This window comes from Artemia franciscana, chromosome 15 (genome assembly GCF_032884065.1).
Source record: "Artemia franciscana chromosome 15, ASM3288406v1, whole genome shotgun sequence".
NCBI lineage: Eukaryota > Metazoa > Arthropoda > Branchiopoda > Anostraca > Artemiidae > Artemia > Artemia franciscana.
The window spans coordinates 2581730-2601113 of NC_088877.1; the positions used below are offsets into that span (position 1 = coordinate 2581730).

The window sequence follows — 19384 nt, forward strand, 5'->3', positions numbered from 1 at the left end:
CATCTCCGATGTAAATATTACATCTTCGATATAAAAAACCTAAAATTTCACTGTTGCTAACTTATGCTGTCTACTAATGTATCTTCTTTTTGTTTTGCAGCACATCTCCGATGTAAAGAGCCATAAGCCTGGGACTCTTTTAGGCGTTTCTATATCTGTCCTAAAATTACAGTTAGAAAAAGAGGTAAGATTAAGAGAATTGTTGCCATGCAAGTGTGGTTCAAATATAAATCTGTTACAAATTTGCTGCTGTTTATTCTCTGTCATATTACATGGATTTAAAAAGTCAAGTTTTTTTTTAACATAAATTCGCTTATTACATAAATCTGAGTGGAGGAGTCGGATGGGAATGCAGTTGGATGGGTGGGTGGTCAGTTCGGCGGGAAAGTAGCCCATTGAAATATTGGTAGAAATTTCCTGAAAAACTCAAAAAAATTACTTTAAATCAATCTAAAAACCTGAAAATCAAGTTAAAAAGGGACACTTTCTTCCTCTTGGATGGAAAAATAGTCCATCAAACTAATCATAAAATAAAAAAAGGAAGAAAAAAGAAGAAAAGCCGAAAATCTAAAAAGAAGAAATAATAAAAAACTGTAAACAGCGGGGTGAAGACTGGTAAAGAGCTCATAGGACTAATCTCAAAATCAAAAAATAAACGTAAAATCAATCTGAAAACCTTTAAATCAACTTAAAAAAACAGGACTTTGTTCGTGTGGTAGGAAGATAGCCTTGGAAAAAAATTGTAAAATAACTGAAGAAAAAAGTAAATCCATTAGAAGAATAATGAAAGGTATAAGCAGTATGGAATATAGCTTATTCATATCTTACCTTCTTACCTTCTTACCTGTCTTACCTTCCACTAATTAGGAACACGAAGTTTTTCTACTGGAAGTAAAGAACGAAGCTGTAGCTTAAAATGAAACAGAGTTAGCGTTTCGCCGCCTATGCACCATATACGTGCGCATAACAAACAAAATATTTTGTTTGCAAAAATATTTTGTTGCAAAAAAAATGCACTAAATCGTATTATAATTCTATTCTACAAGGAGTCCTGTATTTTCTTGTGTTTTCAGTAAAGATCTTCTTTTTCATAGTGCATCCGCCTATGCATTTACACTATGGTGCATCGATGTATATGGTGCATCCGCCTATGCACCATATACGTGTGCATAACAAACAAAAATATTTTGTTTTTATATCTTAAAAATGCACTAAATCGTATTATAATTCTATTCTACAACGAGTCCTGTATTTTCTTGTGTTTTCAGTAAAGATCTTCTTTTTCATTGTCCTGTGAAAACAGAAAGAAATCATCAGTCGATTTATTTGTACTAGTTTTATAGATTTAACTTGCATAGGCCTAAGCAATAATTGTAGAGGCTTTATTCAACTTCATTCTTTGTTTCCGTCAGCAAAAAATTGTCTTTTTCAGTTATTTTTTGCCCATTTAGGCTTTAAAAGGGTGAACTTACAAGGTATATACATATATATATATATATATATATATATATATATATATATATATATATATATATATATATATATATATATATATATATATATATGAAATTAGAATAATAAACTTATACATCACTTTTTGTTGTAGCTTGAAAGAAATAAGAATAATAAAAACACAAAATTGTTTTGATCGTGAAGGTCTGGCTTGTTAGGACCATTTCGTCGTTAATTTTGCTACCAATGTTCTCATAGCTCATGAAAACAAATGTTTTAGCTCCAAAAAATTTCCGACAGAAACGTCTTAATAAGGTGGAAATGAAAAAGAAAAATTCTACTTCGGAAAAAAATTTCAGCGTAGTCAATTTGGCTCGCATGTCCCGGAAGATATTAGTAAGACCAGTAAAAGAGTTTAGCATTTCAGAAGTATTAACAAGTATTAATACTTAGAAAGGGACTGCGACTCCCTCGCCGCTTAGAAAGGGTCCTCACAGTCCATCGCCAGTAAGATATTTTGATAAATAGCCCTCCCCCTGTCTGGAATATGCACCCTTTCAAATAAATAAACTAATGCTCGTGTTTTATTTAATGTCCTATTATGGCTTCAATGTTCAATTTGTTTGAGGAATGTGTTTGTGATTGATTGATGGATGCCTTTGTTTTTTAACAATTCAGAAAATACTACATTAATGAAATAGCCACTATTAGAAGTCAAAAGTATTTGTGCTCAGCGGCTAAAAAAAAAAATGGTAGTGTCTATTTCAATGTTTTTTTTTCCAAAATGTTAACATGTCGTGTAGGCCTTGCACTTAAACCTTAATAATTCAAGCTAGATTTGATTATGATAAATATGAATTAAGGGCCGAGTTGTTAAATTTTGATGTATTTTTAGATTTTTGTTTTAGCAATAGTTTATGGTTATCAGTGTATGCTTAATCCATTGACATTATCGCAATTTACATCTTCATTGTAATGTCCAAAACTGGTTTTTGCCCATCTTCACTTTTTTTTCAAATCCTTTACAGGGCGTAAATTGAATGCGTTAAAAGTTTCACAGGACGTAAAAGGTTTCTGTCTGTAATTTTTGCTGTGCTCGGTAATAATTGTTTGTAGCAAGTGACCTCCAAGTCCTTTTTTTTCTCTTGGTTATGAAAATTAACGTTCCACTTGTTTCACCTTCTGTGGGTATATGGCGTGTTGTCCTATTTTTTCCCCTGTTTTTTAGTCTTTTTTGTTTTATTTGGCTTCCTTTTAATTTTTATGTAAGACTTGCTTGATTGCCGATGTATTCGACGGTAGGCTAAAGCCTATGGTACCACAGTGGATGGATGCTCGTCTTGGCAATGTGGGGTCAGGGGTTTGATTCCAGCTGCCACAAGGCTGGGCAACCAACTCGCCACCAGTCCCTGTAAAAAAAACCCAATTTGTAAATTTGTCAATTTGACAAATGTCAATTTGACATTTAAAATGTCAATTTGACACCCTATGCGCCATCAATGACTCTGGAAGCTCTATTTCCTTTTGGTGATCAGTGCTGACATCAGTGATCAGTATGTGACATCAGTGCTTGCTGCAAAATATTTGATTCATTATATGGTGCCCAAAACATTAATTATTATCATGAAAGGGTTGAAATCATGAAACATTTTTTCAATATTAAAGTATAATTATTATGGGGCTAAGATTATGTTTAGAATGGGGAGCTCACCACCCCAAGATGGTTTGCCAAGTAACTATAGAGCTTTCATTCGCTTTATCAATATGTAGCCAAGTTCTTCTAAGTAGTTCTAAAGTTTGTGGAAAAAAAGAGAAAATTCTTCTTCTGTGTTTTAAGTCACTTTTCTAACAAACCTTAAGAATGGCGTAGTAGCGCTTTGCTGTGTATAATATAGTATGGTGTATGTATAGTATGGTATAGTATATGCTATACTACACATATACTATGTATAGTATAGTATGGTATAGTGGATGATAGCTCATGCTTTTGTTTTTATTTATTGATGCATGCGCCTTGAGTGACAACTTTAGGCTATAAGTTGCATGGCGAATCAAGGGAAAGACTTGTGAAACTTTGGTGAGTCATGAAACCAATACTGAATCTTCACCCTAATTATGTCGAAAATCAAGTATGAAATGGTGACATAACAACGATAAAAATGATGACAACGGGTGAACATAGTTTGACAGTGAACTAAATAGAATAAACAACTAAAAGTAGGATAAACAACTAAAAATAAAAAACATAAAATACGAATAGCTCTATATAAAAAAAGATAGCCCAATAGAACATGTCTTAAAACTTTTACAACTGTTTGCTAGGAATGACTTTACTATTTTATTTAATTCACTGTCTTGATTAAAAGTTATGTTTTCATTTTAATTGTGAATGCAAAGGCAGTATAGGATAAGAAACCTATATATAAAAATTTAGTTGAAGAATCCTTTTCTCTTTCTAGCTTATTTTTGGGAAAAAATGGGAGGGTACGATCATGTTATATATTTTTCTCCTTTTTTTTATTTATCTCTTTTCTGTTTTATTTCCGTAATATTTTTGTGACGTATTCCTGCTTTTTTATTTCGTACGAAATATTATTATTTCGTACGCACTGAATTATTCCTGCAGTTTAGTACGATTATATTGCATAGTTTTCTCCTTTTTTATTTTATTTCTTTTCTGTTTTATCTCCGTAATTTTTTTCTATTCTTACAATTTTATTGCATAAAAGAATGGATAATTTTGAAAGAACATTAGATATTTTTTGAAGAGTTCTCAGAATCTAGATATTTTGTGAAACTGGTCGCGAAGCCTCTGGTTTGTTATAGAGGCGCTCAAAAGTCCCGGGATACCTTCTCTCCGCCAGGGAGCACATGGAATCTTATTTCCTTGGTAAATGGAAATTATTAGAAAGAAAATTTTTTTAGTCGATATTGTCTCCCTGATATCTAGTTAAACTTTACGTGAGTACCTAAGAAAGAGGCACTCGATAAGCATCCAAAAATTTACATAATTTAGTTTCACTCTGGACACCAAAGTTTTTGTTAGCCCGTATAAATACAAGGATTTTGTTTGCGGGCTATATCATTCCTGAAAATTACATGTAATTTTGAAAGTACATAGAGTATTGGGGAACGTTTTTTAAAGAGCTCTAGGCCTAGATATTATGTGGGACCATTCATGAAGCCCGTTGATTTATAATTTATTTATTTTTACATTTTCAGAAAGAAAGAAAAGAAAAAGAGAAGAAAGAGGCACTGGAGAAGCGACTAGAATCCTTTGGAAACTTGGAGTTTAGAAAGAGGAAAAGACACAAAGAAAATAAAGTTGAATCAGGTGATTCTTCATGGCTTGAATCCTATCGCCCCAGGAAGTATTTCGATCTTCTAAGTCATGAGGTTAGTTCTTTTAGTACGATTGGAAACCTAGTTGTCTAGTAAAGGGCCTGCAAATATGGGATGTTGCCAAGATACTCCTAATTCTAAAAAAAAAACATTTTTATATGATAGAATAACAACTAAAAAAACTGTGTTCTTTGAAGTGAAGTAATTGATTTGTTAGAAATTGACTTGATAGATAGATAGATACATGTTTATATACAACAATAATTAAAACATATAAAAAAACAGCGCAAATGCCTAATGGCATACTTTAGCGTGTGGTATATCACCAAAAAAAGAAAAAGAAAAAAAAACCGTCATTACTTCAGCTTAGACTAATGTGCACTTCTTACGGAAATCAAACTTCAACACTCACAACGGAAAATATTATGGGAGGCCAGCAACCAGCACGACCTTAACCAACGACCATCTTAACCAACGACCAGCAACATGATTTCTTAATAACTTCAGAAATTGGTTTCTATCATTACAATTTCTCACAGCTATTGGAATTAAATTCCAAACTTTGGGACCAGTATGACACAAACTAAATCCCACTCACACCGTTGGCCTAATTTCAAATGAGACATCAGAATTTTGGGTAAATTCTGGGTAAATTTTGGGTAAATTGAGATTTTGAGTAATTCTGGAATTGTAAATTTGTCGGGAATAATCGTGGGAAATTTAGTGAAAGTTGGGCCAAAAACATAATTGTGCATATAATTAAAAAAAAAACTGTAAAAAAAAACATGGATAGTAGATGATTAATAATTAACAATAGAGATGATAGTTAATTAGAGATGATGAATTATTAGCTATAATGTTCCCTAGCCATTGCAGATGTCTTTTAGCAGAAACAAATAAGAAGGTACTACATCTGTGTTCGTGTTAGAATCACGGAACAGGTTCAGAGTTCTATTCACCAATAAATACAGAATGGAAATAAAATGCTCTTATTCCCCCTCAAAAGGCTCCATGGTCAGTGATTCTCTATGACTATCAGAATCGCAAAAATCAAATACAATAAATGGAAAGCAAGAATTTTACATATAATAATAATAATAATTTATTTCTTACCACAAAAACACTGTAAAAGTATTAAAATGTAGAGTAAAAACAATGAAATATACAAAAAAAAAAAATACAAAAAAAACGAAAAATAATGACTATAGAAATTTTTTTTTGCATTAAATAAACATAAAAAATTAAATAAACATACACACGCACAAAAAAAAAACAATTATAGAGAAATAAGAAAAACAACATTAAATGCAAACAAGAAATGAAATTAAAAAAAAAGAAAACAAAAATGCATATGGAATCTTGCATATGGTCTAAAATATGCCGCATGTTATGTAAGATACCAAAGAGCCCTCGTCTCTCCTCTTGCTTTAATATAGGGTTTGTTCCGTTTATCTTTATTTAAACTAAGGATACCTAAAGATTATTAAAATAAATCATTAGGAAAATACATATTAAATTTGTCCATGCAGATCGGTCTTGTTTGGTTTACGCCTCGTTAATACAGGTGGGATTTCTATTTTGGATGGGTAAGAGGTTTTGTTTCCCCAAACCCCGTTGGAGTTAAAGAGGTTTCGTTCTCATACCTTGGGTATTCTTTGATAGCATAACTCCACGGATAAACTGAAAAAAAAAATGCTCCTTTCGCAGTATCTTAAATGCATGTTAAAAAATGAAAAAGTGCATGTTAGAAAAAGTGCATTAAAAGTAAGGTTTAAAGGAATTATTGCTTATATTTTTATTTTAGCTAAGCGCCAAGATCTTATTCCTATTCAAGAAAAATGGATTCTAAGCGTATAAAAAAAATTCAACAATTTTGTTTAGAACAACATTTTTAGGCATCAAAGTTCAGTGTCTTTTTAGTAGCATCAGAGTTCTTAGGCGATTTTGCCCGTCATTAAACTTCTTTTAGGTAAAGCTGTTATCAGGTATGTAAAGCATAGCTCTGATCACAGCATAAATATTAAACAGTAGTAAATATTTCTATACCCTCCATTAAAGAATTTTGGGACACATCAGTTGCACACCTCTCTTCATAAATCCACCTTCGCTATGATTTCATTGAATGCCACGTAGCAACTGAAGCTATTGCTTTGACGCTTTGGTAACTTGCCAAAGCTTGAGCTGTGATGTGTCACATCTCTGAGCCGAATTTTCGCTGCTGTTTAATATTTATACTGTCGCTCTGACAGAAGACGGTAAATTTCTTGAGATGAAAACTAGCCAGTGATGTTACGTGGATCCTGGTTGGTTCATCTGATTGAAGTGAATATCTCTTAAGTTCTCCTATAGAATTATTTTATAAGAGATTTTTCGGATGCTGGATTTTTTAGCATGCATGTTGAGTTTTTTTTTGTTTAAGAAAAGCACTAATTGGCTGAGAGAAGGAACCTCCTGTGCCTTCGTTTCGGTACCAAGACCCTGTCTGTTCCCCGATTACGTTCCATCACCCCCGAACCCTACCTGCCCGCCCACAACAGACCGTCTCGCATGACATCTCAAAAATTGCCCAAACTGACTCCCATCTCCGCTAAATATTATCGCGAGAGTTTTGTCGAGCTGTGTAATAGCCAGGAAAAACTAATCATTAATTTTTTTGTTTTTTATTTATTTTTTCTTTTTGACGTTTTAGCTAAATTTTGACTCATCTCATTTATGTATTTTGTACAATGGAATATATTCGACGTGAAGTTCAATTCTTTCGATATGATATGACAACCATACTATGAAAGAAATTTTTTTAATTAAACTCAATCCTATTCTGAATAGGGGATTGATATACATTTAAATTTTTGTCTTGAAGTATCGAATAAATTTTTTGAATAAAGTTTGTGAATAATTTTTTTTTTCAGTAAATTTTCAATTGAGTGTAAAATAAAAGAAATATTAATAAGCGATTTGATTCATTCTGTAAAACCAAGACAGTAAAGTTTTATACAGGAATATGTATTCGAATAAAATAAAAAAGTTGTCGTCTCTTCTCTGTAATAATTTTTGCATGTTTCATTTATTTTTACCTTTTTTCTTTATTTGTATTTTTATGAATATATTTTCTTTAGCCATCACTATGAGTCAGGTGCTCTCTGATAGCTAAATGCCTAATAAATTTTGCTCTGCAGCATTTTTTATGCATAAAGTATTAAAAAACATTTAACATAGACAAACAACGAATACAATAATCTTATAACTTGCAGAATAATCTAATTCGATGTAAAAATACTTAAAGTGCGTTCCAAGGCTCTTTAATCAGTTTGATTATTGGCATTATTTTGGCAAGGTTAGAGCTACTAAATTTCTAGAGATTCTATTCAAGAAATTCGTAATGTTCTCCAAACGAAAAGGCATATCTACTATTATTTTGATGCTGAGCAAGAAAACTGATAATAATCCTCTAGTGGATCCTTATGTACTGGTCATTTTTCCAGGAGTGTATTTACTTCAGAAGACCGACTGCAACGGTCTCCTCCATCTCTAAAGGCTGCTTTTTTTGTAAAAACAAATTTATTTTGACATTGGGGAAATATATATAATTACGATTTTGGCTTTGTTCTGGTAAACAATATACAACTAAATTAGGTAGCTTATGAGGCAGTTGGTACTCATGTGGGAATTGTTCCTTGGAGGAGGGAGGGGGTATTTTGGGGCCCAAAATTCAAAACGTGTACAAACAGGTTAATTGCATGAAAAATATATTAAACTACAGAAAATATTAGTATTTGGTAGGGTCTAGGTGTAAAAACTTACGCCTATTGTTATTACCTTAGTTGGGACAAAGTTTGTGTAGCTGCAGCCTACAAGCTACCTAACACGACTTTATTTAGGCTACAATCGAAATCAGATAGCATACCATACTGCAATTATTACATGGTTTCCATTTTTTTTTATTTGTTTTCTTATGTACTTGAAGGATGATCTTAATCTTCCCCCTCTCAATGACCCTCTTTTACTCTGCTAAAACGCTGAATGCCTCAAAAATTTAAGGTTCGATTTTGACCATCCAAGCTTATTATTCTTAAACTCCTTTGTGGTTTGTTAGTTTTTTCTTTGTTCTTTTTTGAACCTTGTAAAATTGATTGTATTTCGATGAAATCGCTTCAGTTTTAAGAAATCTCCGCTTCAAAAGTTTGTGTTTATTTTCCTGACAAATAAATTTAAATTTAAAAACTCTTCCTATCGTAGTTTTAGCTTGGTAGATTAATTTTAATAATGTTAACTTGGTAATGAGACTATTGTCTACCTACTGATTATGTCTAATAATCCATTATTTTCCTTCAACCATTAAGTTGCCAATCTATTTCTAAATCTAAAAGTTTTATTATGAGAACTTTTTATGTTTCATATCACTCTCTAATTTATTTTCATTGGTTAACGCTTTTTATCCCCCATCATTGCCAGCTAAATTCATAAGTTAAAAATTCATTTATCTAAAATTTAGCCCCCCCACCCCCCGAAGAATGTCATCCTACTTGTCTCCTTGTTTCACCCGTTTGCATAGTAAGTTGACATATTTTTGGTAGGTTCAGCTGCCACATGATTATAGTGGGGACGGAATATCAAATTAAGGCATGAATAAGAGAACATAAAGCCATTTTTGAGTTATTTTCCTTTTCCAATCTATCTAGGCATTGTTATTTGCAATTTTAAGTATTTTGGGGCACTAGATTATGGATGCACAACATGACCAGTATTTGTATATGAAGGGATCTTCGACTCGGAAAATATTTTATGAATCACAAATTTTAAAAGTGTCTCACTTTTCGTTTCGAAAAGTTTGGGCCCTTAAAATTTTGCCATTTTGCACTCGTTCCCCTCACGTGGTGCACTTGGTTTCACGATAAAGTCACGATAAAGATGCGTTGAAGCACATTCAAGTAAAAAATTTAGCTAAGTGACTTCTTTACAAAACAGTTAGCACAGAAGCACAAAGTTGGCACAAGTGATTATGTATATTAAATCTTAAAAAAATAAAAGTGAAGACAATAATAATTTGGTTCATATTTTCTATCTTCGAATCACATCATCAGCGACCAGGTATTCAAGGGTGAGTGCGCCAGGGGAAAGATTTAGGGTATAATTTTTGAAAATATAAAGGGAAACCCGCTCCTGAAGTATTCATTCTCCCAAATAATTGTTTTGGTTGCGAGTGGATCTGTGAAATAATAAAACATCTATTAATAACCATTCATAAACATCTTTTAATCTATTAAGAACATACTTTGGAATAATTAATCATAACTGAAATAACTGTTGGCCTTAAAGAAAAAATGATCAAAAATGGGCTTTTTAAGGCTAAATGAAAATGCTGAAAAAGACACGAAACAAATATTTCGAAAGGACGATCGCCTCTCTTCTTCAGCGCCAACAAAAAATAATTAAAGAAAATGTTGAAAAGGGCCGAATAAAAAACCAAAAACAAACGCAGAGTGTCAATTTAAAAAAAAAACCTAATAAAAATAAATAAGAAAACAAAATTAAAAGACAAATAAAATTCAATAAAAGCCAAAATATGAAGAATTAAAACCAAATATCTAACAACCAAAAAATCGAGTGATTCACCAATATCCACGATGTGCACAAAACCTTAAAACTCTTGAAATGCCATCGAGGAAGTTCAAGTTTTTGGTTGTTAGTTTCGGTTGCTCCGTTAAATAACTGTTGATATTCCAGGCAACCAATCGAGCCCTCCTGAGATGGTTAAAACTTTGGGATAAAGTTGTCTTTAACCGAGAGGTCAAAATCCGTCCTCGATTGCAAGATGGCTCCGCAGTTGCTGAAGATCAGACACAAAGAAATCAGTATCAAGGAGGCAACAAATTCCAAAAGAAGTTTGTAACAACTGATGAAAGTGTAATTCAAGAGTTAGATGATAAGGGAAAACCGATACAGAAGGTGGCGCTTCTTTGTGGGCCACCAGGTTTGGGGAAAACTACTCTGGCACATGTTGTTGCCACCCATGCAGGTAAAACAACTTTTATTAGGAGGTGTTTGTGTATTCAATATATAATTTTCTTAGTGTTACCTCCCATGATAGTAATTTGCTGGTAGTGACACTTCTTTGTGGACTGTAGTATTTCTTTTTCTTGTGTCACCTTTTAGGATACTTTGACCCAAAGTTGGTATTTTTGTTTGTTTGTGGTAGGTGATGGTGGCTCTTGCTTGATGATTTCCGATTTTCTTAAAATTTATATGGGCATAGTTTCTTATTTAATCATGAATGAGGAGATTTTAGCTGCTAGTTGCAATATCAAACGGCTGGTAGATGCTGGGCTATTTCACCAGAAGTAGCCTAAGATGCTTAGAAGCAGATATAATGCACAGTCACCCTTCGGTCTTGGACGTAAAAAAATAGAAACAGTCCCCTCCCACTCCGTCAGGCACATACGTAAAAATTTATTTCTTCGGATATGGGGCTAATAAAAAAAAATGGGTGAATTCTAGACAATGCCGTATCCAGGGATGGGAGTTTGACCCACCCCCCTGAAATGTTTGTCCGATTCGTAAAAACACAACAAAATACGTACGAACAAGTCTTTGACACGTTAAAATTAAAATAGTAAACCCCCCGAACAAACATCCTGTATGCGTCCTAGGGAAAACGGTAGACTCAAAGGCTCTGTTCTGAGTTTTTCTTTATTAAATTGATAGATAAAAAATTTGAAATATTTCTTTGCTGGCGAACGTTAACTTAAACTCCAGTTTTAGTAAATTGGAAATTTTGGGCGAATAAGGCACGTTTTATTCTACTTTGGAACAACGAATATTTGTATCGTTGGCAACCCTAAGTTGTTTGTCAACTGACGTCATCTTTGTCAACTGATGAAATTACAGACCGGGATACAAATGACGACCGGGACACAGGGAATATAAATGACGACCGGGACACTCAAAGAGAAATTACAGACTCGGACACCGGGACACAAATCACGACCGGGACACAGGAAATGTAAATGACGACCGGGACACAGGGACACAACTACAACGGGGACGCCGGGGGCACAGGGGGGATATATAAATGACGACCGGGACACAGGGAATGTTCGAAGAGAAATTACAGACCGGGACACCAGGACACAAATGACGACCGGGACACCGGGACACAGGGAATATAAATGACGACTACAATGGCGCGTAACTAATATGGCGCGTAACGACTTAACCGGGACACAGGGAATTTTCGAAGAGAAATTACAGACCGGGACACCGGGACACAAATGACGACCGAGACACCGGGACACAGGGAATATAAATGACGACTACAATGGCGCGTAACGACTTACGCGCGCGGGGGGGCTTGGGGCGCGCTAAGTGCCCCCAACAGCTAGTTAATGTATAATGGCTTCCTAGATCTTGAGAAATTCTTTTTTTGGTGTTTTCATTGAAGAAATGAGAAATTTACCCCCATTACTTAAATTTTGAAATACCAAAGATTTGGTATTTGGTATTCAATACTAATATAATTAACCATTCAAGAATAAAACTTTCTCGAGAGTCGGTGGAGGGTCATTGATAAAACCCTTTATTTTATAATATGGATAAGAAGTGCTCAGAAATACAAGAAAACGTAAGATTTTAGATTTTGGAAGATTCCACCATCCCTAGGATTTTTTTTATTACTTTCTTTTAAAAAGAAAAAAATTGTAGGAAAATTAAAAACATAAAGTAAACCCCCCACCCCCAATAAATTTTGAAAAATATATTTATAAAGCAGGTTGCATACGTATAAAAGTGAGATATTTCTCATGGATATCTCTTAAACAACAAGTAGATCAATAGGGATTTTTTTTTATATAAGATAGCGGAATGCAAGTTTAGATGAATATTTCGACCCTATATCTTAGGGCCGTCCTCAGCAAAACAACTGAAAAGAATAAAATAAAAGAACTCACATTAAAATACAATCTTTAAAACTAAAATATTAATGTGTAATGGCTTCCTAGATCTTGACAAATTCTTTTTTCTGTATTTTCATTGAAGAAATGAGAAATTTACCCCCATTCCCTAAATTTTGAAATACCAAAGATTTGGTACCTGGTATTCAATACTAATATAATTAACCATTCAAGAATAAAACTTTCTCGAGAGTCGAGGGAGGGTCATTGATAAAACTAACCTTTATTTTATAACTAGCTGTTGGGGTGGCGCTTCGCGCCACCCCAACACCTAGTTGGTGGGGCGCTTCGCCCCCCCCCCAAGCCCCCCCGCGCGCGTAAGTCGTTACGCGCATTATTAGTTACGTGCCATTGTAGTTGTGTCCCTGTGTCCCACCTGTGAATATAGATAGATTTATATATGTGTTTCAAACTACGTAAAACTTGCGAATATACAACATTCTTGGCTTTCCCATTGTCTGTGCATATACAAAGCCTTATGTACTAATAATGACGTCATATGCAAACGCTCTTTTTACAAACAAACAAACATGCATACACACAACTCGTTTTTATATAGATAGATAGATAGATAGATACAATACAAATTAACTGCGTAAAACTTGCGAATATACAGCATTCTTCGCTGTCAAATTGTCGCTACATATAAATAGATTGTCAGGTTTACCGACCCTCGAACATGCAACGTACAATTGTCCATGGGAAAAAAAATCAGTATTAAGATCTATACACATTTTTCTAATGATTGACCTTGAGCTTTGTTAATGGTGATTGCAAATGCTAATCGAATTGGGAATTGCAATCTTTTAAATTAAAAAGGCAGATCCGTTGGAATCATGGGAATGCGAGGAATAAGAACAGCCTCACCCTCAAAAGGCCCTGTCAAGATTGTGGCCTCTATTAGGTTTTCCATTGTTTTTTTTACGGCAAGTCGCGTGCCATTGCAAAGCTTTGGTGGGTTGATATTTCTTAAAAGTATTATTGGTACGCCTATTTTTAGTTGTAGCACGTGTGGTGGAAACCCTGAAAGATCTATGGAATTTAAAAATTCAGATGGATAATTAACCGCTTCATTTGGTTCCAAAACTGTGTCGACTGACTTGTAAAGGACTGCCTGGTCTCGAATTTTGGTCAAAACAATATTGTTGATTTCGTGGACGTCTATATTTTTGGGTGCGAGAATCGCTCTTTCACTTAGCCATTTATTATTTTTATAATTTTTTAGAATATTCGGAAATACTTTTTCAATCAATTCATTTTTGGACGTCACTAAATTACAGAAATCAGCAGGTAGTTGTATACGTCCTGAAATTGAGTCTACTGGGAGCTTTCCGTTTCCAATTGCCAGCAATTGATCTGAAAATGTTTGACCAGAGTCATCGTTTTGCAATCGGACACGCATATTTGTAGTTAATTTTAATATTTTTACGTGTGCCCATAAATTAGAATTTTTCAGGCAAGCATTCATTTCGTCTGCAGGAGTTGATCTAGGTATTATAGGTAATGTTTGCCTGAAATCTCCCGCAAGCAATATTAATGTGCTGCCAAAGGGTTTCGACTTGCCTCTCAAATCTTTCAAGCATTGATCCAGAGGCTCGAGCGATTTTTTGTGTGCCATTGTGCACTCATCCCAAATAATAAGTTTGCATTGCTGCAATACTTTACCCATCCCAGATGATTTGGAAATATTGCACGTGGGAGTTTCTGTAGAATGCAAATTCAGAGGCAATTCCAAAGCGGAATGAGCAGTTCTTTCACCAGGCAGCAATGTTGCGGCTATTCCGGACGACGCAATTGCCAACGCTGTATCATTTTTTGATCGAATTGATGCCAGAATCAGTTTTATCACAAACGTTTTACCAGTACCTCCTGGCGCATCCAAAAAGAGAATTTCTCCAACGTTGTTATCGACACAATGCATTATCGTATCATAAATGTCTTTTTGTTCCGACGTTAACTTGGAAATGTTATTTTGTACATACGACAATAGATCACTCGTACTGTAACTTTGTTCACGATCCAATTCTACACATGTCGAAACAGCAGCGATACGGTTAGGTGAATGCATTCCCAAATCCTGAAGAGGTTTGTTTGCCATACGTACGCACAAATATTCTATAATAACTAAAGTGTAGTTATAAATTTCTGATGTAAAATCAAAAGTCATATCTGACGTCTCTAACTGTTTTCGATGGAGTATATCTTCGGACATTTTTGACTTATATTTTTCCCATAACTCTGTAGGAGCTGATGGAGAGCAAGTTGTTAAAATGATGCCAAACAATGCACGAATTTGACTTGGGGTTGACGTTTCGCACGCGTCATTGATGCAGTTATCCCAGTGTTGGTCATTCTCCAATAAATTCAGAGCTTGGCATGCACTACGGTAAGTGTCATGTATAGTACCGTTTACAGTTCTCAAATACTCAAAGGATGTCGGACCGGGTACATTCACCAAAAGCAGGCGTAGAAAGAAGCATTCATGTTGATTGGGGTGAACGGTATAGAGTCTTCCTATCGTGGTATCTTTGAAGATGGTAGGTTGGCCGTCGACTGACTTACCCTGTTTTCGACGTTCAAATACTTTATTTTTAGTATTCCACGTGTAATACGAAGGCACTTCAGTATACAGCAGTTTTTTTGCAAAAGAATCATTTTTGCAAAGCGAAAAAAAAGCTGTTAATGTTGTATCCGGTGGATTCAGGGCTCTTTGTTGCACGTTGGTTTCCGTGAAATAAACACGTTGACCATTCTGTAAATGTACCGCTAAGTGAACAACAGCTGGACTACGTTCATGTATCGGAAATGAAAGAATTCGCCAAACAGCTTCATTACTGCTTATGTATCTTCCAGCCTGATATTGTACGATTTCGTCGAAATCTTTGATTTCGGGCTGCAAGCCAAAAACTGCTATGTCACTGCCTTTGTTGACGTATTTACATATGTATTTGATTGCCTTTACGGAGTTACAGTATTCAACGTTTATGTGTGCATTAAATGTTTTTGATAATAATGGGGAATATGGAACAACCCACTGGTTATCTACTTCGATGGTGGTACCGTTACGCTTCTTTATTATTGCTGTTTTACCGCCATCTTCAGTTGATCTTCTTCTATATTGTGGGTAACCATCATTGCCAGTAATTGTCTTTGATACTAAAAGTGGAGGATATTGCTTTGTGCACCTTCCTTTGGCCATGCATAGTGAATTTTCGTTCAGTGCACTGCAAGGTCCATGTATCATATTTTTTACAATAATATCATGTAACCCCTTATCGACATTTTTATCAGGTATTTCAGCGGAAATCACATCATCAATTTCGTTCGAAGTAATTTTTTTATGTAGCCAGATTAGTATATGTGCGTGTGGCAAACCTCGTTTTTGCCATTCCACTGAGTACATCCAGCATCACACTGACCCAAACACTTCAAGTTTTACTATGTAGTTTATCAGTGATTTCAACTTTTGCCGGAAGACACGGGCCGTAATGTCATGCCTATGAACCGCCGATTGGCCTTGAAGTAAAAGCTGCAGTATAAAGTGATAGCCGTCGGCTCCATCCCAAAAAATGATAGGATATTGTAGGGCATCGTAGCATCGATGAGTTTCAGCAATTCTTAACAACTGAGCGTTTCGCTTATGAAGAATAATATCTCGAGGTAAAAACTGATCACCGACCATAACGATTGCCACTTCGTCGATAGTTGGAGCATTGTATCTACGCACATGTTGGCCAGGAGGCGTTTTGCCAGCGGAAATAACAATTTTATGCGTATCAGTAGGCATCAAATCGATGGCTGTTTTGAACAGACGCACTAAATTATTATTTTCGTGTTAAAGATGTTGCAATTGGGAAACGACTGTCCTTTCAACCTTGGGAGAAATTTCGCAACGTGCATTCAATTCAGAATTTCTATCACTGATGAAGTACAATTGTAAAAATTTATGATTCTCGCCTGAGAATGGTAGAAGGGACCCTGCTCTATGATAAATTTGCCCTTTTACTTTGAAAGTAGACATAAATTGATCTGGATTTTCGATTTGGGCTCCAAACGACGTCATTTGGAAACATGAGTTGTATTTTCTGATTTTTGACAAAAAACGCTTAGATTCTGACATAGTTCCAGTAAGGAAAGTCTTTAATGGCTCTGGTGGTGCAGCCAATAGAGGAAGTTTAACTTTTCCTGAGGCGCAACACATTCCCATTGTTTCACCATTGAATTTCAAGGCCTTGCAATAGGGACAAATTTTAGACATTGTCCCGATTTGAACACATCTACTCAAGCTATAATCATCGACTGGGCTGTACCTGAATGCCAGGCGATGACTTTCAGGTTGCTCTGATTCGTCGGCACGCTTTCTTTTCTTACTTTCTCTATCAGCAGCAAGCCTGATTTCTTGCTGTTCTTGTGATTCCTCGGCACGCTTTCTTTTCTTACTTTCTCTATCAGCAGCAAGCCTGATTTCTTGCTGTTCTTGTGATTCCTCGGCACGCCTTCTTTTTTCACTTTCTCTTTTAGCAGCAAGTCTGCTTTCGCGTTGCTCTGGTAGTTCCTCGGCACGCTTTCTTTTCTGACTTTCTCTATCAGCAGCAAGTTTTTTGGCATAGACTCTTTGAGCATCTTCATCGGCTTTTGCCATTGTAAGTTGATCAGTCATTGTAAACTTAAACATTAATAGATTTCTACGTGAACATATATGTCTTAAATATCTTTAATGACGTCACCGTCATAGCAAAAATGACGACAACTAACTTCATGACGTCAGTCGACACAGAAACATAACGTCACCTGATCCACAGACAGACTACTTATTTTTATATATATAGAAGATATGGATAAGAAGTGCTCAGAAATACAAGAAAACGTAAGATTTCAGATTTTGGAAGATTCCGCCATCCCTAGGATTTTTTTTATTACTTTCTTTTAAAAAGAAAAAAATTGTAGGAAAAATTAAAAACATAAAGTAACCCCCCCCCACCCCCAATAAATTTTGAAAAATATATTTATAAAGCAGGTTGCATACGTATAAAAGTGAGACATTTCTCATGGATATCTCTTAAACAACAAGTAGATCAATAGGGATTTTTTTTTGTATGTAAGATAGTGGAATGCAAGTTTAGATGAATATCTTGACCCTATATCCAAGGGCCGTCCTCAGCAAAACAACTGAAAAGAATAAAATAAAAGAACTCACATTAAAATACAATCTTTAAAACTAAAATATTTTCAAAATGGTCATAGCATTATTACTTCGGGTTGAATAACTCCCTGTACGTTATAATTAATTACGTCAAAAGTCCCTTTATAGTGATTCAGCCAAGCGTCACTAGAAATACAAACACCACTGTTAGCAGACCATTAGGTAGACCATTAGGTAGGGGCGCGAAGTGCCCCTACCAACTAGTTGTTGGGGTGGCGCTTCGCGCCTCCCCAACAGCTATTTAATGTATAATGGCTTCCTAGATCTTGAGAAATTCTTTTTTTGATATTTTCATTGAAGAAATGAGAAATTTACCCCCATTCCCTAAATTTTGAAATACCAAAGATTTGGTACTTGGTATTCAATACTAATATAATTAACCATTCAAGAATAAAACTTTCTCGAGAGTCGAGGGAGGGTCATTGATAAAACTAACCTTTATTTTATAATATGGATTAGAAGCGCTCAGAAATACAAGAAAACCTAAGATTTCAGATTTTGGAAGATTCCGCCATCCGGAGGATTTTTTTTTATTACTTTCTTTTAAAAAGAAAAAAATTATAGGAAAAATTAAAAACATAAAGTAAACCCAATCTTTAAATCTTTAAAACTAAAATATTTTCAAAATGGTTCTAGCATTATTACTTCGGGTTGAATAACTTCCCTGTACGTTATAATTAATTACGTCAAAAATCCCTTTATAGTGATTCAGCCAAGCGTCACTAGAAATACAAACACCACTGTCAGCAGACCAAATTGGTTGACCATATTGGTTCATATTGGTTGAATTAATGGTTGAATGGTTGAATTGAATGGTTGAATTAATTGGTTGAATTAATAACACGTCTTCACTGAGCTACGTCTTTAGTAAACTTAGAGCCGTTATAGCAAATACTGACGTTTAAAATGCAGCTTAGACCTTTGTTCTAAATAAAAGACTTGTCCTCTCTTTGTTCGGCCGTAGGTGATCCACGTCCTCAGCCACAATTTAGCACGGTTCTTGACGGATCTTAATTCAGGATGTTCCCTCCAGATAGAACTACGGGTATTAGAACGCACTCAGATTAGAAGCACAACAACTTCTTCAGCACGTTTTAAGCATTCAATGATACGGTAATACTAGACATTCAAATCCAAACGAGCTATAAATTGAATCAATTGCCTTGCCTGACCTGACCTCATTACCCTCATTGCAGAATCATTACCCTCATTACCCTCATTGCAGAATCGTTACCCTCATCACCCTCATTGAAGAATCATTACCCTCATTGCAGAATCATTACCCTCATTGCAGAATCATTACCCTCATTGCAGAATCATTACCCTCATTGCAGAATCCTGCCTTAGACCGTAGGTGGGCGTTCCTTGTTCACCTCTCATTTTCAGGCAATCTATTGGTCCTATGTCAACTTTAAATTTTCGGCCGACCTGCCTGAGACTC

The 19384-nt window shown here is 35.0% G+C and overlaps 1 protein-coding gene across 1 annotated transcript in view; it reads left to right on the forward strand.

The window, feature by feature from the left end:
• LOC136036703 (chromosome transmission fidelity protein 18 homolog) overlaps nt 1–19384 on the forward strand; it is a 128412-nt gene that overhangs the window by 29897 nt on the left and 79131 nt on the right. The window contains exons 6-8 of the mRNA XM_065719023.1: nt 101–184; nt 4675–4848; nt 10519–10810. Coding sequence (XP_065575095.1) covers nt 101–184; nt 4675–4848; nt 10519–10810 — 550 coding nt within the window. The remainder of the gene's footprint in view (nt 1–100; nt 185–4674; nt 4849–10518; nt 10811–19384) is intronic.